The 23,381-nt window shown below is 43.6% G+C and overlaps 1 protein-coding gene across 1 annotated transcript in view; it reads left to right on the forward strand.

Annotated features, from left to right (window-relative positions):
• VWF (von Willebrand factor) overlaps positions 1-23,381 on the forward strand; it is a 208,853-nt gene that overhangs the window by 85,982 nt on the left and 99,490 nt on the right. The window contains exons 21-30 of the mRNA XM_083181600.1: positions 900-1,034; positions 2,637-2,783; positions 3,400-3,540; positions 4,942-5,055; positions 6,452-6,608; positions 8,572-8,730; positions 14,517-14,652; positions 15,705-17,038; positions 19,200-19,319; positions 22,126-22,269. Coding sequence (XP_083037726.1) covers positions 900-1,034; positions 2,637-2,783; positions 3,400-3,540; positions 4,942-5,055; positions 6,452-6,608; positions 8,572-8,730; positions 14,517-14,652; positions 15,705-17,038; positions 19,200-19,319; positions 22,126-22,269 — 2,587 coding nt within the window. The remainder of the gene's footprint in view (positions 1-899; positions 1,035-2,636; positions 2,784-3,399; positions 3,541-4,941; positions 5,056-6,451; positions 6,609-8,571; positions 8,731-14,516; positions 14,653-15,704; positions 17,039-19,199; positions 19,320-22,125; positions 22,270-23,381) is intronic.

The raw sequence follows: 23,381 nt of genomic DNA on the forward strand, positions 1-23,381 counted from the left end.
AAACTGTACACCAGACATTTGGAGCTGGAGCAGGGACCGGCTGCTGGAAGGCTGATATCTCTGGTTCTGGGCATGATAGAGACAAGCCGCTAGTGTCGACAGAAAGGGGAGAGTTCCAGCTTTTGGAATATACTCTTAGAAAAACTCTAAATTAGAGAGAACCTGAGAAATATGACTGGGAACTGCAATTAACAGGTCGGATGTGGCCTGCTGCTTTGAAGTTGGATATCTCCAGTTCCCCAGGGCCGATTTTTCAAAATTCTGGTATCCCTGGAAAAAGGGGATCCTCAGCTATCAGGATAGGGCCCTTTTATATCTGGGGCCCCTGGGCAAGTGCCCATTAAGCCCATGCGAAAAGACGGCCCTGCTGCAGGTGGGGCGGATGTAACCTGTGCAGAGAGAATTAGATTTGGGTGAGTTATTTTGTTTCTGTGCAGGAAAAACACTGACTGCTTTATTTTTACAATGCAATATAGATCTCACTTTGAAGTAAAACCCCACCCAAATCTATTTCTCTCTGCACATGTTAGATCTGCCCCCCCTGCAGTGCATATGGTTTTGTCCATTTGTGAAGGAATATGCCTTTGCGAGTGAACCAGAATAAGGGCCTGTGTGTACTCTATATAAGCTGTGTATTGCTGTGAATAGTTGCATGTTTGTTACGTTTCCCATACAGTGGGGTTTTACTGTCATGAATGCACATATATTTACCTCATTAGGGCGAGGGGGGATTTGTCAAACATATATAATTATGGATAGAATCTGATTGGTTGCTATTGTCAATAACTACATTGGTTCTCTTGAGAAAGTTTGATAAATCTCCCAATTGATGTGACATTACTGGCCAGTCTTGAAACACAGAAAACATATTAAAAATAGGTTTCATTATTTTCCCATAGGACTACTGCAATGGAGAATCTGGAACCTTCCGTATTCTTGTTGGAAATGTGGGTTGTGGATTTACTGGAGAGAAATGTTCCAAAAAGATCACTATTCTCTTTAGGAATGGAGAAATTGAACTTTCAAATGAGCAGGTCTGTATCGTGGATAGATAGATAGATAGATAGATAGATCAGGGTTGTCTATATTGACAGTGCCCTCTCCGGGAGAACAGAAGAAGAACTGCGGGGGGGCAGGGCCTGATATCGGTGTCATCAAGCCCCTAACATTCGTTTTGTGTAGAAATTGGGGGGTATTAAATCTCTCGTCGCTACTCACGATGGGGGAAATAGCGGCGGGGCCCTATTCAATGCTGTCTTTCCCAACAACATTGAACAGGAATCTCGGCAGAACTTGCCCTTTCTGCCGAGAGCGACCGTGGATTGTCAATCACCCGGCCGCAGCTCGACGACCCACCGTTGTATCTCTCGGCCACGCCCCCTTTTCGGTGTTCGATATTATCGCGCATATCGTATAGTGTGTATGCACTATATTATTAACGATGCGTGCTCACACGGGTCGATAACGATAACAATAACAACCACCTGTCGTTTGTGCATGCAGTTAAATTGTGCCTATATTGTCAAGGACTGCATGTTCAGTGGGGGCCGGGTGATGTCATTGAACAATATCATTAATTATAGATTTCAGTGGGTATGCCCTATATATATATATATATATATATATATATATATATATATATATATATATATATATATATATATATATATATATATAGAATGGCAGAGTATGGCACTCTCACGGACTCAGCAAATAATTGACACAACACGGATCTGTGGGTCAACGTTTCGGAAGGTTTACTTCCTTTTTCAAGACTTAATGGTGCAATACAAAAAAAAAATATATATATATATATATAGATAGTTTGTCCGGGTGCGCCACCGATATGCGATACAGCATAACCTATAGTTTGTACTTAGCTTAAGAATAACATTACTGACACAGGCTTGCCATATTATGCCCCCTCCCCTTTTTTTATAATAATTTATATGTATTTGTGTATACGTGATCTAATGTGTCATTGCAATGCCTTCTGGGAAACAAACTTCATGTTAGCCCAATTAATGTCTCCAGCAAACGCATAATTCTGTAGGGATGGTTTACAAATTAGAGCGAGTGCCGTCAGCCCATGAAGGATGCATACATAGCCTTTAACAAGCTGTAGCTTGCACCAAACTAAGCGCAGTTTACAGTATGTAATACAGTACTTGAGAAGTATGCAACCAGAATCCCAAATGTACCGCACACCCTGCACCTATTTTAGAAACAGCATTGGGCATATAGCATGGGGAATTTAGCTAATTATTGAACACCTCAGAGTGTGCGGCGCACATTGGCTCCCGGGGTTCAGGGGGCCCCACACTGCACACCGTGCACCAATTTTTTTAGTCAAAACTTAAACTCTGGAGTCCCGTGTTTGCGGCTGCAGCAGCGCTGTGGAAATCATCAGAAAAATAGTGCGGTGTCCATTTTCCCAGTGTTTCACGGATACACAGTAGACTCTGGAACAGAGCTAGGGTCCCCTAGTGGCCCTAGTGCTCTGGCTACAGTGCTGCTTGCTGATGAACTCTGCACATGGGCCTCCTCCTTTCTCGAAGCACCCCAGGTCCTGCGGCTAATTGAATCTGCCACCTGCAAATGACATATTGTTTAAAACTTTTCTATTCTTTATTTAGGTCGCCATTAAAAGACCTCTTAATGATGAAGATGGCTTTGATATGCTGCAGTCTGGTAACTTCTTTATTCTGAAGCTTGGAAGTGACATGTCTGTTGTTTGGGACAAAGGAATGAGATTTTATATCACTTTGAAAGCAACCTACAGGGTAAAATGTTTTTATTTATGTTTGTAAACTAAATTTCAAGAGGGTGTCTGCACAGTGGAGGCGGCCATTTTGAACATGGAAAAACCGTTTCCAAGTCAGCTAGAGATCAATGTGTGCGCTCTTCTCTTATGTATCCTTTTAAAATTCTCTGGTCCCTCAACTGACCAGTATCAATTAAAGTCCAGGAAGCCAAAATGAAATGTTTTATGCTCTTATCAATATATTGCGATTCCTGAATTCACAGTATCACAAAATGTTTTAATATTGAAAGTAGAAACCAGTTAATAGCTTTATAAATAACACGACCTCTAGCCAATAAATACTTCTTTTGTCATAATCCATGAACACTTAAGTTACTTCTTTCCCACAAATGTAAGGACTATTTTTTTTTATTCTGGTTCTATAAAATCATTTGCTTTTAAAGTAGAAAAAATTGCATGTTACATAACTCTAAGGAATAAGTGGAAAGAAAAGTAAATTGTGTGAGAACCAAATACCTTGGTGGTATGAGGAAGCCGGCCAGAGTGTTCAAATAATAAAATAACACTCAGTAAAATATTTTAATGTTGGTTTAATCAATTTAAAAAAATAGATGTATTTTTTTTTTCTCCTCCAGGACAAAGTCTGTGGTTTGTGTGGAAACTTCGATGGAAGCGAAAACAACGATTTGATGAGTAGTAATAATCAGGTGGAAAATAACCCCAGTAACTTTGGAAATTCTTGGAAAGTAAAACCTCTCTGTGCTGATGCTGCAATGGTGAGTATAAAGGTTGTATTGTAAAAAAAATGTACAATTCTACAATATAATTTTAAGATTTTTTTTGTTAAGCTTTTAGTGTATTTTTTAAATATTCTTTATTAAAACAAATGTGCTTTATTATTTTTAATTCTTCTAAAATACAGTGCTAACATATCACTCTACAAATACACCATAGATATGCACTACACAGATGGAGTCGACAGTAGTCAAGTCGGCAGTCAGTACGTCGACCACTATTGGTCGACAGGCAAAATGCCGACACATGAAAAGGACCAACATGCATTAGGTCAATGTGGTCAAAAGGTCGACACAAGCAAAATATCAACATGGAAAAAGTCAACAAGAGTTTTTGGTGTCTATGTCGACATGGAAACTGTATAAGTGTACCGGATCCCCTTGCATGGCTCGCTTTGCCCACTATTGCTTCGGCACACTATTATACAGTATACCGAAAAAGTCTGAAAAACTCAGGTCGACTTTTTTCACTTCAATCTTTTCCATGCCGACATATCGATTGTGTTGACCTTGTTGACTTAATGGGCGTCGACCATTTTCATGTGTCGACATTTTTTCCCAATTAGATATGTCATTAATTTTGCACTGTAGATTTTAATAATGTAATTTTCACTTACCCTTCAACTGTTTCAATAATCAATATATCCAAAGTTCTTTCAAAATTATTACATAATTAAAAAAAACAGTCATTGCTTTCCGTTTACCTATTCTTATTAAACCTCCTCTTTATATTTGAACTTCAACAAATAGTAATACCTGTTTATAAATATAAGCTACACGTGCTGATTTGTGCAGTACTGATTCTTTTTATTAAGTATATTTCATTAAAGTTTCAAAAGTTATTACACAAAAATAAAATTACATTTATACAATTTATATCTTAAGTATATATTATGACATAAACCATGGGAAAATAATAATAATAATTTCACAATTCTGCTGGTGGCTACTGTTATGCTGGGTACACACCAGAGCAATTTGGCCTCAATTTCCCCAATTTCAATAAAATCTCACCCGATTGTAGGTAAATTGGACATGTTATAGATCCGATTCCGATCCAATGCGCGGGACTGTCATTTTGCAGATCCTACCTGCTGCAGTCAGAATTTGAAAACGATCCTTTCAACTGGGTACAGATTGTGATCAGATTGTATGCAGATCATGAGCAGATCTTGTGCTCCAACAGATCGTGCGCCCATCATGTGATCATGATCGTTTTGGTGTGTAACCAACATTACACTCGGTTCTACACCAATACGCACATAAACTGGAACTCCATAAAATCAATCTGCACTAGAAAGGGGAGAATATACAAAAAGTACATATAAAGTCATGCCTCGGATATTTCTAAATGCCATGATAATGATATCTTTTTCCTGATAGTTCACCGAGGCTGCTCCCATGCCATTGTGCCAAGGCAATACCATGAAACAAGCTGCGGTAGAACATGCCTGCAGCATTCTACTGGGTGACGTCTTCGAAGAATGTGAGAAATTGGTATGTGACTCCCATCATAAATTGCAACTGCACATGGTAGAGGCGGACATTTTGTGGGATGGATATTCCTGGTAATGCAGTTACTAGGTTAATGATTTAATAGAAGCTGGAGACTTTTGCGATCCACATCCAAGGCTAAATAAGGTCCACCAACAACCTGTCCCAGACCATGTATGGACATGGGGAAAAAAAGGTGGAGCGCTAGGTGGATCAATTGGATATCACAATTTTAATATATTTAAAAATATTTGAAAACAATATATGGATAGACAATAACATTTATGTCAGTGACAATAACAATAAAATAAATGGACAAGGAAGGCGATACTTATGTCTCTGCATTGCTGCCGTTATGTCCCTGGAAAAGGGGGGCTCTTACTCACTGAGTAATGCCCTAGGAGATGATGGTTGGCAAGATGCCGTCCTGGATGGTGTAAATGAACGCTGGAGGATGATCTGATTCCCAATTTTGGGGTCCTCACTATGTTGTGCTGATTTCAGGAGGGGAACTGTGGTTGGTTTCTCGCAGGATGATCTGTTTCCTTCTAATTAAAGGGTCCTCACGATGTTGCGAATGATGGAGTCCACAGTGTGATTGTAGAAGGTTCCCCAACTGGGGTAGGGGTTTGGAGGGCAATCCGGAATGGTGACAATGAAAGGGAAAATTTCCAGGAGAATGCAGGGGGGGGGGGGGGGGCAGCAGAGGCAGAGATTCTTCCTAGTCCAGTTAAAAGTAGCAAGTGCTGCCTCTGCTGCCCCCCCCCCCCCCCTGCACTCTCCTGGAAATTTTCCCTTTCATTGTCACCATTCCGGATTGCCCTCCAAACCCCTACCCCAGTCAAATCCACAAGAGGGTTGGAGCAGCTTAGCAACACACCCCACAGGGCGCCTATTCCTACTCTGAGTATCCCATCTCGAGTATACCCCCATTTTCTACAGGTATGGACATGGACAGGTGGTCATTCTCTTGGACCATGTATGGACATGGACAGGTGGTCATTCTCTTGGACCATGTATGGACATGGACAGGTGGCCATTCTCTTGGACCATGTATGGACATGGACAGGTGGACAGGTGCCCATTCTCTTGGACCATGTATGGACATGGAAAGGTGGTCATTCTCTTGGACCATGTATGGACATGGACAGGTGGTTATTCATCTCTGACCACATAGCACCATGCATGGACAACACAATTCCTCCCTTCTAATTCAGTGCTCCCCAAGCCCCTTCCTTCCTCATCTATATCACAGTGAGGGAGGGAAGTATAGAACAACTGCCACAATTTCCGTTACCCACTGCTAAGGAACTTTTTGAATGCTCTAAAATGCAGAAATCCAATTTTCAAATAACGCTTAAAATATATATTTATTTTAATGATTGTTTCATTCCAACAGGTGAACCCAATGCCCTACTATGAGATTTGTACCTATGACACCTGCACCTGTGAATCCATAGGAGATTGTGCATGCTTCTGCGATGCTTTAGCCGCTTATGCCCATGTGTGCGCTCAGAGGGGAGTAAATGTGCAATGGAGATCATCGCACTTTTGTCGTAAGTATAAAAACGCATAGATGCTTCCATGTAGCAATGTCCCCACATACTTTACATTGTAACCTGAACACAACAGTACAAAATGTTCTCACATTATAAGTTCCGTCACCGGTTATAGAAGAACCGTCTTCAAAAACAATGGGGGAGATGTATCAAGGCTTTGAGAGAGATTAAATGGGATATATATATATATTAAAGCTTAGAGAAAATTAATCTGACTTGAACTTATAAAGATGCTTGTAAAACTTTGAATAACACGCAACACTATAAATAAACCACAACTGTCAGAAGCTTCACTATATTTAATAATGTTGGATACACTATAAAATAATTTTTCTGTTTTCTTTTCTTTCTTTTTTTTTTTTACACAGTATGTAGATTTACACAGTATATAATTCTACAAATGGAACTATATTAATTATACAGTATAAAAAAAAAGAGAGCTGTAGATTATTGCCCCATTAGAAATAAATGGCATATGTAATCAGTATAACTATGGGTCAAATCAGTGGCATAAGTTAGTTCATGTAGCCCGGAGGCAATATAAAAGTTGCCCCCCCCCAGAGAGAGGGAAATTATGAGAGAGAGGGAAATTATGAGAGAGAGAGAGAGAATGAAAGAGAGAGAGAGAGAGAGAGAGAGAGAGAAAGAACGAAAGAGAGAGAGAGAGAAAGAAAAAAAAAAAAAGAGAGAATGAATTCAGAGTGTCAGAGGGAAAGAAAGAATGTCAGAGAGGGAGAGGCTTTCATAGACTCACCGTCTGCTGCTGCAGCATCTCCCACTCAGGTCCCGGCTCTTAGTTGCCAGCTGCCTGCTTCAGTGACAGTCACACTTGCACACTGGCTGTGTGGAGTGGACTGTCTCCTGCCCGACTCCTGGCTCTTTGTCGTATTTGACAGTGACACTGTTGGCCGGCTGGCTGGCTTGCTCAGCCTCAGGCCTCCGACTTCCGCCCCAGCGGCCGGGTGACAGGGAGAAGCGGCCGCTACTCAGAAGACCACAGGGGGAGGGGGGCTGCCCACAGAAAACCACGGGGGGAGGGGGGCTGCCCGGCACCACTTTACACATACGGCCGCCCGCACCAATGCACATAAGGCTACGGGGAGGGGGCCCACACCATTTCATGCCGCACAAGGCTACGGAGGGAGGGGGGGCACCTGCCGGCACCACTGCGCACAAGGCTACGCCCGTGCTGTGATGTATAACATAGCTGCTTGCCGCTGAATAAGTGCGGCAGGCGGCAGCGGCATTAATGAGAGGAACATTGGAGGCAATGGAGACAGTGCCCCCCTTAAGCCTGGCGCCCAGCGGCAGGTGACTGCATTGCCTCCGGGAGTTCCGCCACTGGGTCAAATATAGGGTAAAACATGATAGGGATAATATAGGGATGATAATAGACAGAGAAGTCAGTCTAGGGATAAGGGGCAGCGGATATGGATATGGACGGGAGGGAGGAATGGCAGGAACTTGTATGTTGTGTCTTGTCGTGTTGTGTCATGTAGATAAAAGTGTATGTTATATTTACTGAAATATATGATATTTTTGTATGTTGAATGTTATGAAATTATAAATAAAGACTTAATAAAAAAAAAAGCTTAGAGAAAATATGTGGACAGAGATAAAGCACCAACCAATCAGCATGCAAATGGACAGAAGCTGATTGATTGGTCCTTTATCTCTCTTTAAGTATACTTTCATTCCTGTAGCGCACCTCTGCTGACTGTATCCTGGGCTGCCAATAGGGGGTGCTGGAAATGAGTCCCAGGCCCCAAAATTCCTGATGGCAGGCCTGACTGTATAACATTGACCTTCTGGAGACTCCATTTTGTATCTTAGTGTAACCTTTTTGTGAGTGTACTTTGCTATAGTGGAGCGCTGTATACTATAGTATATGCCAGGCGTGTCTACAAAATGGCAGACGGTTGTTGTTCTAAACATAATGCTTTGTCTGTTCGGCTTATAGCGCAGAGCTGTGAAGAAAAGAATATGAAGGAGCTGGACTATGTCTGTGAATGGAGATACAACAGTTGTGCACCGGCTTGTCCGCAAACCTGTCAACATCCTGAACCTAGCAACTGCCCCCTCAAGTGCGTGGAAGGTTGCCAAGCACATTGCCCACCTGGTAAGCTACATTCCGACCTATTCATGATTTCACATAATTGCTGGTTGTTTTTTAAAGATGTTTTTCACTGTGTTGTGGGGGCGTTGCACATTACAGCTGTTCTATGTATTCATATGTGACGAGGACCTCTGTATTCATATGTGACGCGGACCTCTAGTGGAGGCCTGGTCTAATGCAGCACTAACGTTATTGGAAAGGATCGGTCTAATTCCTAGTGATAGAGAATATCTCCTATATACTGTATGAATGAGGCTGAAGCCTGGACCCCGCTGGAAAGATATTAATGTCCAACAGAAAGGAATGGTGCAAATCCCCACATGTATTAAGTAAAGACATTTATGGCAGAGCACAAAAGTATTTTTCATCTTTTCATCTTGAAATATGGGGTCATGTTCATATGTTACACATTGCTGAGGGCACATTGCTGCCTTACTACTATGCTGTGATATACAGTGGGGGATGGGTGGCTGTATACAGGCCTGGATTTGCGGTTGGCTCGGCAGCCCTTGTTATACTATCTCTACACATTCTTTTTCTTATGACTGCACATCTGTTGCTGCCAAATACATGCATGAGGTACTACCATTGTCAGTTTACAGCAGAGACCCATATGAGACCGTAAATCACCTCAGGATGACAGACCTAAAATTAAGCAGTCTTCAAACTCAAAAAAAAAGTAATCAGCCCTCAGCCTTTACACCCGGTGCCAGGTGTTTTCTATCTAAGCGGTAAGGTGCTTCACATGTGCTCCTGAAGGAAAGACATTCCGTCTGGATGTAGCCTGACATCTATTACATTTCAATTTACTCAGGAGGATCCGGTGGTTTAACATGAGTTAAGTTTTACGCAGGACATTCTACTTATGTATAACAATATTTATACCGATGAGATACATCCCGCCACTTACCAGATAAATACTGGCATTCATGGATACCTAAAAATGTGATCACATTTACAAAGGACATCGCTCCCAATAAGAACTTTCCTTAGATCCCTCACACGATGCGGGTCAAAAGAGGTCCATTATTAGGTTTCTGTTGGGTAACGATGGATCCAAGATCCGGAATACATACAGACGGAGCCATTCTCATTGATCCCTTTTATAGGATTAAGTGAGTAATGGGATAACTCTGCTAATCCCCTACTTGTTCTATGTATTGTATTGCATCTAAGAACAATAGGCCTTGGCTCAGCATGGCTCAACATGGCTATCCAAAGACAGCTAGATGGGACTGGCTCCCTCTGTATAGCATTCAGGAGTTAGGCGCATTTAGGAACGAAGTCAAAACTCCTGCACAATATACAGTATGCTCACAAGCTTATGTGTGCACTTTTTTATGCACATTCGCATTAAGTGTGACTTCTACGTGAGTTCCGAATGATAGGTCAACACTCATTGGGTTGACAGTCAATAGCTCGGCTTGCATTAGGTCAACAGGTACAGAAGGTCATCATGGCCAAAAGGTTCCAATGGTCGACGTCACAGTGGTCCTCACATATATGGTCAAGGGATGTGGTTAACATCCAGGCATCCCAACTGTCCTCACAAGACCGGCACCGGAACCCAAAATACATTAGGTTCCCGAAGCTGGAATATTGACAGCCGGGATCCCAATTGGTAGTATGCTGGGCTAGATAGAGGGTGCCTGGGGAAGGGGTTAGGTTTAGGCTCCAGTGGGGGGACTGCGGGAGGGGAAGGTTAGAGTTGGGCTACTGCAAGATGGGGTTAGGGTTAGGCTGCAGATCTGGGGGATAGGTAAAGTCCGTGGGGTAGGGTTTGGGGGGGTAAGGGAAAGGTTAGGGTGCCTTACAAGCCACTGTTGGCATTTTCACAATCGAGGTTTCCATAGTCCACAAACAGGGGTTTTATTTTCCAACTATTTCATCCACTTGGACTACACTACGAATAGTAGCCGGTGCTGAGCGCAACCGTTTTACTCATTTGGCTTACATGTGGTTAAACATACAGAGCGGCAAGAAAACGGTGTTGGCCTATTGACTGTGTTGAGCCTTTTATACCTTTTGATCCTTTTGACCTACCGCATATCAACCGTATTGTGTCGACCTATTGACTCTCAGACTATTTCTAGTCGACTCATTGATCCATACCCGTCTGCATCCTCCCCACACTATGAGACGCTCATAATATGAAACAGAGGAACATTTTGGAGGGTTGAATTAAACATGGATTAAATCAAAAAAGATTATGGTCACATTCTGTAAACAGAAAACCTCATTTAAATTGCAAATTGCACGAAACGCTTTGATGAATAATCTCATAGTAGCACAGAGGAGGTAGCGATCCTTTACAGTTCATTCTCACGGATGGAAATCTCCAACAGAGTAAACATTATGCAAACGTTGCGTTTGCAACCTGTCCCATTATCAGAAACAGTTCAAGGAACAGTTCAAAATAATTTGTAACAGCCGAGCAGATGGTTGTTTAATAGGATGAATACATATTGCTGGCTGAGACTTCTGAAAATAAATTCCAACATCTATAAGTATTTGCAAATATTTTTTTTTATTGGGTGGAGAAGGAATGCTTTTAGTACTTATCTGACTGTTTTTTTGGTGTTTCTTTTTGTAAAATTGTAGTCTTTTGCACCGACAATCACATGACTTCTTTTTTATCTGTACTTTGCTTGTAAAATGAATATACTGCATTGTAATGATGTCCCTATTGTTCACTTTCTTATCCTCTAATTTACGCCTCTGCCAAAGGAAACTACTGTACAAACGTGTCTGTTCTATTGTCTGCTAATTTCCCCTTCAGGCACCTCCCATGTCCCCAGCTAATCTGTATTATAAAACAGACTGCTGATAAAAATGATGTCACTACGTTGGCATGTGACTTTATACCCCCCTCCCCCCCCACCAGTGCCAGTGATGTCATTTTAAAAGTGTTCCTGCATAACCCACATCTACAGTCCTGTTAGACTCCTGTTAATTTCCTTGCTCAGAAATTACACAACGCCGCTTGATGAAAATATAGACATATATATTTTTTTTAAATCACCCGATACCTATGTCACAAGATTGTCCACAACCAAAACAAAGTATAATAGTATAGAAGAGATAAAAATGAGTGCACTAGTAAATATACAGAAGAACAGATACAAATGATAATGCTAATGACAATGTATAATAAAAAGAAGTGCTGATAAAAATAATATAATCCCATGCACATTGCACACTGCAGACAGTGGACCAATATATGAGTGTGAGAATATTTTGACCACTGGGGCATATCTTGTGCTTAAGGGCGTAATTGTAGGCAGGAGCAGGACAATGTATGGTCTAGTATACTATCGCCATTGCAAAGTAATGTATGTGGCACTTGGCTGACATTAATTGTGGGGCACAGGTATCTGCATTGAATAAAATATCCAAACCATACTTTTATGTCCACAAAGTCGGGGCACTCAGCCACAGGGCCCTAAGTGTAATTGTGAGAGCTGTGCCCAGGGCACAAGTTTGATGGCCCAGGGGCACCTACATTTAGTTTGCAGGGTAGCTGGAACACCACCTGTACAGTATATCCCCCCAGAGAGCTGTGTTGTGTGCCCTAAGGGAGGTTAGGGAGCAAAGCAGTGGCCTGGCTACCACTTCATGACATCAGACATATAGGGGGCGGGTCTGGCCATGTTGCATTTTTGGCCTGTTACAGCTCTGCTCAGCCATCACTATCCACTCTCACTTACCCAGAAATGCAATAGCACAGCAACAGGGCTATCTGCCAAGCATACAGAAGTGGTACATGGTCCAGTATACATACGTATAACCAGCGGTCAGGATGCCAGCAGTCAGAATACAGAGGCTGGCATCCCAAAGGAGAGAATTCCATCAGGTGTCAGGTAAGTATGCTCTTTCGGTGCCCCCCCTTAACCTAACCCTCCCTTCCCGCAGCCTAACCCTCCTCTTCCCGCAGCCTGACCTTAACCCTCCCCACTAGTGCCTAACCCCCATCCCTGAAGCCTAATTCTAACCTTCCCCTCCCCACAGCCCAACCCTAAGTGCCCCCACTAGCAGATGATGGGATTCTGGCATCAGCATCCTAATCCCAATCGATGTTCCGACCCCAGTGTTTGACAGCAGTCAGGATGCTGCCGTTGGTACACTGAACAACGGCCATAGGCGTGCGCACGGGGGGTGCCGGGGGTGCACAGGCACCTTCTAATGACCGGCACCCACCTACGATTGCAGCACATCCTAATCAGAGCCCTCCGGCTCAGGGTAGCAGCGAGGACAAGTAGACTGGCAGCAGCAGGTCTGAGGACCGGGGCTGCCTGTCAACTGTGGTCACGCCCCTCAGTGCATTACTGGTCCCGCTGCCTCACGCTGGTCACGCTGCCTTGAATGACAGCTAGGCAGTGGCACATCAGTAATGGCCGCAGATAATGGAAGAAGAGCTGGAGCGCGTCCAGCCCTTGACCCTGTCTGCGCCGCGCTGCGCTCCCCTGGCCAGACAATTTAATGCTGCGCTGTGCACAGAGTGCAGGACTCGTGGGGAGACAGACTGGAGCCAATGCCAGCACCAGCTGTGAGTTTAAAAAAAGTTTTCCTGTGTGTGTATATGTCGAGGGGGAAAGGGGGTGGGGGTTATTCTGTACTGGGGGGAGATGATCTGTCTGTGGGGGAGGAGGACTATTTAGTGCTAGGGGCAATTGTATTACTAGATGTAATAAATATGTCTGAATGGGAGGGGACTATTCTGTGCTAAGGGGAGATGATGACTAGTCATTAGTTGTTGCAGATAACTATCCAGCTTCCTGCAGCTTACCCAAACCTTCCCTGCTAATTACTAACCTCTTAATACTGTCTCACTACTGCCTAACACTTCCTCCCTGTAGCCTATACCTACTGCCTAACCCTATCCCCCCCCCCCCCCCTTCCCCTGTTTTATTGTCCCTAATTCACAAAAAAAGCCCTGGCATAATGTGTAATGAGCATTGCGGTGTTTGGCATTATGTGAAATGGGTATTAAGGTGTTTGGCATTATGTGGAATGGGTATTAAGGTGTTTGGCATTATGTGGAATGGGCATTATGTTGGGAGGCATTATATGGAATTAGCATTACTGTGTGCGGCATTATGTGTGATAGGCACTATGGTGTGTGGCATTATGTGTAATGGGCATTACTGTGCGTGGCATTATGTGTAAAGGGCCTTACAGTGTATGGCATTATGTGTAATGGGTATTTACAGTGTAAAATTTTGTAGCGCACCGATGGTGCGCACTGCCCTAGTTTCCTGCATGTGTGGTGGGGAATGGTAAATTCTGAAGTGCATATACATAAATAAATCACCTTCTATTTAGTTTGCATTGATGCCCAGTAGGCAATGATGGACACACCCAGTAGGCGGCGATGAACGCGCCCCTCCAATGGTGCACCCCCTAAGAAAATGGGCTGCGCACGCCTATGACAACGGCATCCTGACAGCTGGGATGCTGACTGCATCCCCATGGTCCAGATAGCTCATCACTCAATGAGGATCAACTGAGAAGTATTATACATGTTCTATTGCTAGTAATGGGCATTTCCAGTTGAACCCTTGGCGTGTGAAGGGTACATTTACTGAAGCTATGGGCAAAAGCACTGCTTTACACTTTTAGAATCTTTATTGACTGTTAGATGTGCAGCTACCTTTTGTGCTATTTTAGGTTACTTTTACATATAGTTCATTTATGGCGCAATTCCTACCTTGTCATATTTGTTATTTGTGAGAACCGGAAATGTTTATTCACAGTCCTCTAAAATGTTCTGTAATAATCTTTTTTGTTAGGGAAAATCCTGAATGAAGTCACTGAATCATGTATTGACCCCAAAGACTGCCCTGTGTGTGTTTTTAATGGACAACATATCCCAGATGGAAAGACCATTTTCTTGAACCAAGACCACCCTATACTCTGTAAACAATGGTAACGATATTATTTAGATACTGTATATTTTTGGTTCTTTATTTCTCAGGCTTCATATACAATGTAGTGTGAAACATCACGTGGGGAATGTATATTGCTGACTTCAATGAATCAGGGGGTAGAGGCCCTACACTGTATCACTGTTAATTCCTGTAACCCCCACCAATTCATGGGCCTGATTCAGACCTGATCGCTCATCTGCAAAGTAGACAGTTGCCACCCAGACAGCGGGGCGTGTAGTGGGCGGGCAGGGTGCTGTCGCATGGGGACGCCCAGCGTTTCCTGGGAGTGCCCACAAACATGGTGGGTGCACCCAGATAAATGCCAGGGGTCTCCATGCGAACGCTGGTGCAGTGTTTTCAGCCATCTCCGGCCCTCAGTCAGTACAGACTGACTTTTATCTAACCGGGCAAAAAATTCGGGAACCATTGAATGATTTCTTGCCCATGAGCCTGCATGGGAATGGATGTGTAAGCATACATTAATGCGGGGGGGGGGGGGCATTCTCTCACCCAGCGGGCAGCGTTTACCGGCTCACTAAGCAGCAAGTGTACGTTGCTTAGTGAGCTAACCTGAATCAGGCCCCCTTTATAAATATGCCACTGTGTAGAGCAGGCATGTCCAACGTTGGTCCTCCAGATGTTGTGAAACTACACATCCCAGAATGCTTTGCCAGTTTTGCTATTAGAGAATGCTAAAACTATTGCAAAGAATGCTGGGATGTGTAGTTTCAAAACATCAGGAGGGCCAATGTTGAAAATGCCTGGTGTAGAGCATACTAGATGATTCCATTTAAAAATGGCAACAATTAATTATTTCTGTGCCGTCTCTGCTTCCTGGAGAATCAGTAGGATGCCATTTCCTAAAATCTGGATGAGCAAGCAAAATGGCATTATGCATATATATTTTTTTTTTTTATTCTACTGTACTCGTAATTGTTGCCCTGTTTAATGTAATATGTTATTTTCTAAAGAAAAAAAGGCAAACTATGATTATGTTAACATTATTTTCATTGGATCACGTGTCTTCGGAATGTTTTTTCTTTTTTCCAGCCATTGTGAAGCCCAAACTCTGCAATGCAGTCCATGCACTGAGCATACCATAGTGACACCAGCACCAACACCCCCACCTTTAGAACCTACCCCTGAGGACGATGAGGAGGAACCAACAGTGCTACCTGGGACATACACCTGTGAAAAAGCCATGGACCTGGCCTTCTTGGTGGATGGTTCCTCAAAACTTTCAGAAACCCAGTTTGAAACTGTGAAAGAATTTGTGGCCAGCGTCATGGAGAAAATCCGTATATCCCAAAAAAGAATCCGGGTGTCTGTCGTCCAATACTATCACATACACACGCCCAAACTTTTTGGGCTTAAAGAGAGGAAGAAACTCTCAGAACTGATTGCCCAGGTCAAAAGCATGAAATACTACGGCAGCGCAACTGCTCCTACTTCTGAGGCGCTTAAGTACACCTCCCATTATGTGTTTGGTGAGGCTCCAAGAGACAATGCACCAAAAATGATCTTGTTGTTGACCGCTAGCAAAAATGTGAAGAGCATATCCAGTATTATGAGCTTTGTGACGAAACGTAAAATCAATGTGATCCCCGTGGCCCTAGGATCCCATTTCAGCATGGATGAAATAAAACTGATTCAGAGTAAATCGCCCATGAACAAACCGTTCTTTGTTTCTAACGTGGATGACCTACCACTCTACAGAGATAAGATCATTGACTACTTGTGCGGCTTAGTACCAGAACCAACAAGGGCTACAATCCGCGTTACCCCTACCCCTGCAGTGCAATCTACCGAGGCAACCACAGTCTTTAATTCTACCACCAAGTATATTGTCTTCTTAATTGAAGGCTCTGACAAAGTTGGGGAGGAAAACTTTACTAAGACTCTGCGGTTCCTTGAAAACGTCATCCAGAAGATGGATATTGGGGAAACCTCCATTCATATCACTATCATCCAGTATTCATTCACGGTGACTGTGGAATACTCATTCACAGAGCACCATACCAAAGAGTACATTATTCAGAAGATCAGAGAGACCATTTTTAGGGGCGGCAATTCTACCAACACTGGAACAGTCCTGAACTACATTACCCAGCACACATTTCCAAACACTTATGAAGCTCCAAAGCTGGTCTACATGGTCCAGTCCAATCCTCCGACTGACCAAATAACAATAGAAACAAGAGATAAACTAACTGAATTTAATGTTGTTCCTATAACAGTCGGCCATATACCAGAACTTGATATCTTCAACAATAGGATAGTTATTAATAATTACGACCAGATTATAAATATAACAGATGAAGTGATCCACAGCTGCTGTTCTACGTATATTAGGGTACCAACAATGTCTGCTCCCATTCCTGAAGGTATTGTTCTAGTTTACTTCTTTATAATGTACTATAATTTAGACATGTGTGTAGAGTCTAATTTTTTGCAAAACCACCCTGGCTTTGGTTCCGATTTCATCGTCGGGTTTTGGGTTGGGTTCTAATTTCATTGTCATGTTTTGAAAAACTACCATGAAGTTTTTTGGTTTGTAGTTCGGATATAAAACCAGAATCTTGGATTTTAGATTTCGTGCAAATAGAATACATAAAGACATTTTTACAATCCCAAACCGGAAATTCAGTTTTAAAATCCAAATTCCAAACCATGGGAAATGCCAAGTTGGTACTTGGAGCCTGATTCTTAGTAATTCGGAGCGGGGTGTATTCAGTACCTCTTCGATGTTTGGGGGTCTGCATATGTGCAAGCGCATATTTGCGTATGTGCAGACCCCGACACCAAGCTGCTCTGGTGAGTTCCATACTCGCTAGGGTGTTCGTTGCAAGGAGGGAGGGCCAGGTCAGGGGGAGGGAGGGCCGCGGGTAGGGACCTCCCAATGTTTTACGGGGCAGGTGGTTGGCATCACAAGTCTTGGTTGTATCGCTCGCAAATAAAAGTCAGTTCTCACTGACTTCTATTTGCGAAAGCAGGAGAAATCAATCAAGGGTCAAATGATTTATCTTGCTAGCGTAGACATGCAAGATATCAGATATGGATCAGATATTCCCAGGGGAACCGAACTGGGACTTGGACCGGGACCACAACGTTTGTGTGGGTTTGGATTTCTAAAAAACCAAACCCCACATCTCTGTATTAGTGTATAATAAGCAACATGAATGGTATTGTCTACAGCTATGTTATAGGTTTATTTATTTAGGATTATCTAACCCTTACCATCCCTCCCGGCAGCCTACCCGTAACACTAAGGGGGGTATTCAATCACCGGCGACCATCTCCTGAGGGGGAGCTGGCTGCCTGGCCCTATTCATTGCTGTCTTCCCCGACAGCATTGAACAGGGGATCTCGCAGAATAAGCCCGACTCCACAAGCAGTCGGGCTCATTCTGCCGAGAACGGCCGGGAAGTGACGAGCTGCCGGGCACAGCTCGTCTCTTCCCGGCCGCAACTCACAGCCACGCCCCCTTCTCGTCCCACTGAAGGCGAGTCATTGAATCCAAGCAGACCGAGAATAGGACAGGGTCACGGCTGTCGAGCAAGCTCGACAGCCGTGACCCACAGATTGAATGCCCCCCCTTAGTCCTGCACTAGTCCCTTATCCTCCTAACCCCCTCCCTCCCCACTTCCACAGCATGATGCTAACTTGCCTCTCCTTTACTTAGTTCGGCATTCCGATTCCGGTGCCAGCATCCTAATTCCAATGCCAGTATCCAGTGTTGGTCGGGATGCTGGCATTGGTATAGTGAACGCCAGCAGCCCGACCGCCGGGATACTGAACGCATCCCCATTTTAGATAACATTGTACTCTCTGATTCTGTGTATTTGTGCAAAAACTTTCTATCGGAAGATATGTATTGTGTGACATCATTGTGTGACATCATTGCACAATCACCTTACCACTGATTAATTAACTTATCTAGAAATAATCACACGGACAACTGAAACGCCTATTAAAATCGGTCAACCATAATTTATTATAATCTTTAAACTAAGTATGGTGGCAATAAGAAAGAACGGCCAGACCCATAATTACATTACGACTTAACGCCGACACTCATGTCCACGACATGGTATTCCACGGCCAGACAGCAAATCCCCAATGACCCCCGGTAAGGAGGGCTAGTGTATACAATGTATTGGGCAAAGAGCGCACCCTCAAAACAGCAGCGCAATAACCACTGTAACTGCCATTCTTTCCCGCCACAAATATAGGTGGACAAACCCCAAACGGCAAAGAAAAAAAAGGGTGGGGACAAAAAGGTGACTTGGAGAGGGAGGGCGGGGAAATTCCAGAGAAAGAGATGGCTGAAAATCCTGCATCAGACAAAATGTCTGCTAGCCCCTCCCTAACACTCCCCTTATTTAAATGAACTACATGACTCAAGCCTGTTATCTGTTTACCTACGTAACCGCATTGTGCAAGGATCACACAATCCCTCAGCCTGGAAGTTTATCATCTCTCGCCCTATTTGCACTCGCTTTTCCTCACATTATTTACAGTGTTACTGTTTTTATTATTTTTCAGTGCCATGTCTGAAACCAATGGATGTGATGTTCATACTGGACGGCAGCACTAACATCAGGCCATCAGAGTTTGAATTTATGAAAACTTTTGTGAAGAACTTTATTCAAATGGCACATATCGGTAAGACTGGTACCATTATCAATGTGGTGGCTTACATAAAACATACATTGCGGAGCTTCTCTTTCCTAGGGATCACAGGATGCCTGCTGCGGATGCAGGTCAGAAGTGAGCAGAGGAGGACCTGTGGATATTGCTGTGTTTAAGTGTAGCAGTATAACCTAGGATGCCCGAAAGGCAGGAGCAGGCTACCCATAGGCACTATACTATTACCCCCTTTTTATATGGGCTTCCAGCAAGACTCGAGAGTTGTTCTATGTTTTCTTTTGCAAGCTAAGAATGTACTCTCCTGGGCTCCAGGCTGCACATATGCTTCCTCCCGAGGCTCCCCCAATGCATCATGGGGAATGTGGTTGTGGCTACAGATTCAGTGTCTCACATGCCTATTGGGAAATCCATCACTGCCCATCAGCTAGTGCATCAACATCATCATTATTTACACAAGTCAGATCTAAGCCTCCCCCCAGCCCACTTTTTATGTATTAATTAGTACTGATCAGCAATCATTTGCCACTGCTACACAATGCTATTATACATTATACATTAAGCTGTGCTTATTGCCACAGAAATTTTATTATTTTATCTCCAAAACAGATGAGACATAGGGGGGTATTCAATCCCTACCGCTATTTGCGACAGTGGAAATAGCAGCGCGAGCCTATACAATGCTGTCGTTCCCGGGAGCATTGAAGAGGCAGCACGACAGAATGGACTCGACTTTCAAAGGAGCTGGGTCCGTTTTGGCGAAAACGGCCGTGGATTGTCAGGATCAGGTGGGTGGATCTCGACAATCCATGGCCATTTTCGCAAACACGCCTCCTTTTCGCCGATCGGCAGGTGGGACATTGAATCCCGCCTACCACTAAATAGGAAATGGGCCAGGGTCCCGACTGTCGGGACGTACCGACAGTCAGGATATGGGGTTGAATACCCCCCATAGACTCACAGTGGAGGTGGGACACTGAATCCCGCCTGCCACTAAACAGGAAATGGGCCAGGGTCCCAACTGTCTGGACATACCGACAGTCGGGACACAGGATTGAATACCCCCCATAGACTCCCAGTGGAGGCAGCCATCTTTAAGGTTAGTAATATTTGTTGGAATGCAGCTTATTCATTTCCAAGGGACCAAAGAAATGACTAAGCTAATGCAATGTACAGACATTTTATGTACACAAAACGGCTGCCTCCTCAGTATGCATGCCAACAATAATATAAACATCAAATAGATTATATATTATTTATTCTTAAAGCAAACAATAAAATATTATTAGAGATGTGCTTAGGACAATTTTTGCTGGTTTTGGTTCTAATTTGGATTTCAGCTGCGACGGGTTTTCATCTTGGACTTTTCACAAAAATTGACATAAAAAAAATCTGTGTTTGGTGTGTGGGGAAACTCAGCGGTGTCCTCAGAGCTAGGTGGCTAGCTGTGTCTCTGAGATGCCGGCGATGTCCTCAGGGAGGGAGTGTTGGCAGTGCGGGGGTGCTTGCGGTGTTGGCAGTGCTAGTTTGCTGCTTGCCTCGCTTGGATCCTGGAAGTTGGGGGAAGGGGGAGGAGGTTGGTGTCAGATTTTAGAAAATCCAAATTGCTTATCTCTATAGATTATAGAAAAAATTGCTAATGGTGACAAATAAAAGAAAATAATTACAAAAATGAGTGTGTTCTAGGAGGAATGTGCATTACAATTATGACCTGGGGGTGAAATGCTGTATCTGTGTGTTTCATTTCATATAGCGGAGAGTTTCACACCATCTCAGCCAGATGTAAACCTGACCATATGACAGAAAGCTAAGAGAAGAGCGGGGCCCTGCAATGCCAGGTCGCCACCCTGAGGTCCTCTAACTCAGGACAGGCCAACCTGTGGCTCTCCAGATGTTGTGAAACTACAAATCCCGCATGCCTTGACACCGTTTTAACACTCCCTTATAGCAAAACTGTGGCAAGGCATGATGGGATTTGTAGTTTGACAACATCTGGAGAGCAACAGGTTGGCCAGGCCTGCTCTAGTTGTTCTCAGAAGGTTCACTGAGGTCTCTTTGCACGTGCACCAAACTTATTCATGCTCAGAAGAGCAGAGTGAGGACCACTGCTGAGGATGCCAGGTTTGACATTCTCTGAAGTGATGCCCAATCTCTTCAGGTGAGTGGAGTGGCAACGTCATTCCCTCCCTCAGGTTTTGCCCACAGAATATGCTGTTAGAGGAACTATTCACTATCTCCCAGCTTGTGACTTACCACTCACCTCCATTACCCACCTTACATATCACTGCCTCTCTGATGTGCAGACCTGTCCCACTAATAAATTCATGCAAGTGTAGAGGTCACTGCTAGGGTCAGTAAGAGTTCAGTTGGTACTAGAGGGGTGTCTGGCTAAGTGTAGGGTTTAAAAATCTGCCCCATTGTGAAAATGTGGGCCCCCTTTGAAGAAATTACATGTAATTGAGAAACAGTCAAATGAGCATGACCATTCCTTGTTGATCAGTGTGATCAAGCCTCCCTGAATCCCTGGCAGGCCTGGCTCCCCAGACAGGCCCAGACCTGGGTACTCTGTACCTACCAATCCCATATCTTGGCAACTCCTGATTCTGCTTACTGACAGATCCGTCTAGTCGTCCCCTGAAATAATCTGTACTGCTGTGAACATTCCGATGATCCTCAATGTTCTGTACAGGTTGTTCTATCTCTGCCCACCTCCATACTTGGGTAACACATTTAACCTAATCATAAGCACTGACCATTCTGCTTTTATTGCAATAGTGTTAACTGGACTTAATCATAGATGTGTTTTTTTATTTTTATATAAAAGGTCCTGAGCTGACACAAGTGGCCGTCCTTCAGTATGCCTGGACACCTACACTGGATATTGCATGGACTGACCCTCAGGATAAAGAGAGTCTTATAAAGGCAATAGACACTATACAGAAATTAGGAGAAGGACCAGGAAAAATTGGTAAGGAACGTATTACATCTGCAGAATCCTGAAATCAGTGTGCTCACAGTACAAGAGTGTACTTATCTAGGAGACTGGGCCACTAGCCATGTCTGGAAGTACTTTACACAAGAAAAAAGATGACTCTCTTTGTTGGGGCACTGCTTAAAAAGATTTTATTTTCAGATATATCGTGTTATTTAGAAAAATAAATTCCTTTGCACTGCAGTGGTTCTTAATTGCCCCCTAATCAATTTATATGATTTTAGGTGAATTGGTACACGTGAGTGACATAAGGTGTGAAAAAACAGCAATGTGATGTGTGATACAAAATAATTATTATTATTATAATTTTTTGCGGGGCTGATAGAATTAACGGTTAAATACTTAGCTTCCTATGTGGTTCCCTTCATCCTGTAAATAGTGCTGGTATCTGTCCGGGACAGTCACCCAGACCTTGGACTCGCGTTTCGCCGGTACAAAGGCTTGATCACCAGTGTGAGCTCTGGAAGTACCCAGGGTGGTACGTACAAGTTCAGTGAGTGGCTTGGGGACAAAACCCACAATCTTTCATGGAGTAGAATAGGTTTTTTGTTCACTAGTTGTCTGTTAGATCTTGGTGTTTGGGAAGTAGGTACGCCCTTGCTAACACATTAGATGCACAATATGGTCCTTTTTGAAAAACACAATGATTTTCTTTACGCCTTATGGGGAAAGCACCAAACTGTTGGCGGCTGAAGTTTTCCTCGTTTGTAATTGGAGCAGGCCATACAGAATGCTACTCACACAGGATTCTTGGGCGCGCAATCATGTAATGTCGGCTGTCGAAGACCGCCACATTATCATACCTCCATACAATCTAGCCGCTCAACCAGGCACCCCAGGGTCCTGGAAAAGGGGCGTGGTCTCACACAAAAGGGGAGTGTAACGCAATGGGGGTGTTGCACCCTTGAGCCACGCCTCCAGCTGTGATTACTGTGGCGGCATTGCCAGTGCCCTCCTGAATCTCACATTTTTGATTGGTGGAGCTACCTTTTAACATTTAAAAATTGTCAGAGAGCTGTAATTGGCCGCTACCCCCCTAGGTAATTAAAGCTGTGTAATACATATTTTACTACCTTAGCTGTGTTTTG

The sequence above is a fragment of the Crinia signifera genome, chromosome 4 (assembly GCF_055691185.1).
Source record: "Crinia signifera chromosome 4, ASM5569118v1, whole genome shotgun sequence".
Classification (NCBI taxonomy): domain Eukaryota; kingdom Metazoa; phylum Chordata; class Amphibia; order Anura; family Myobatrachidae; genus Crinia; species Crinia signifera.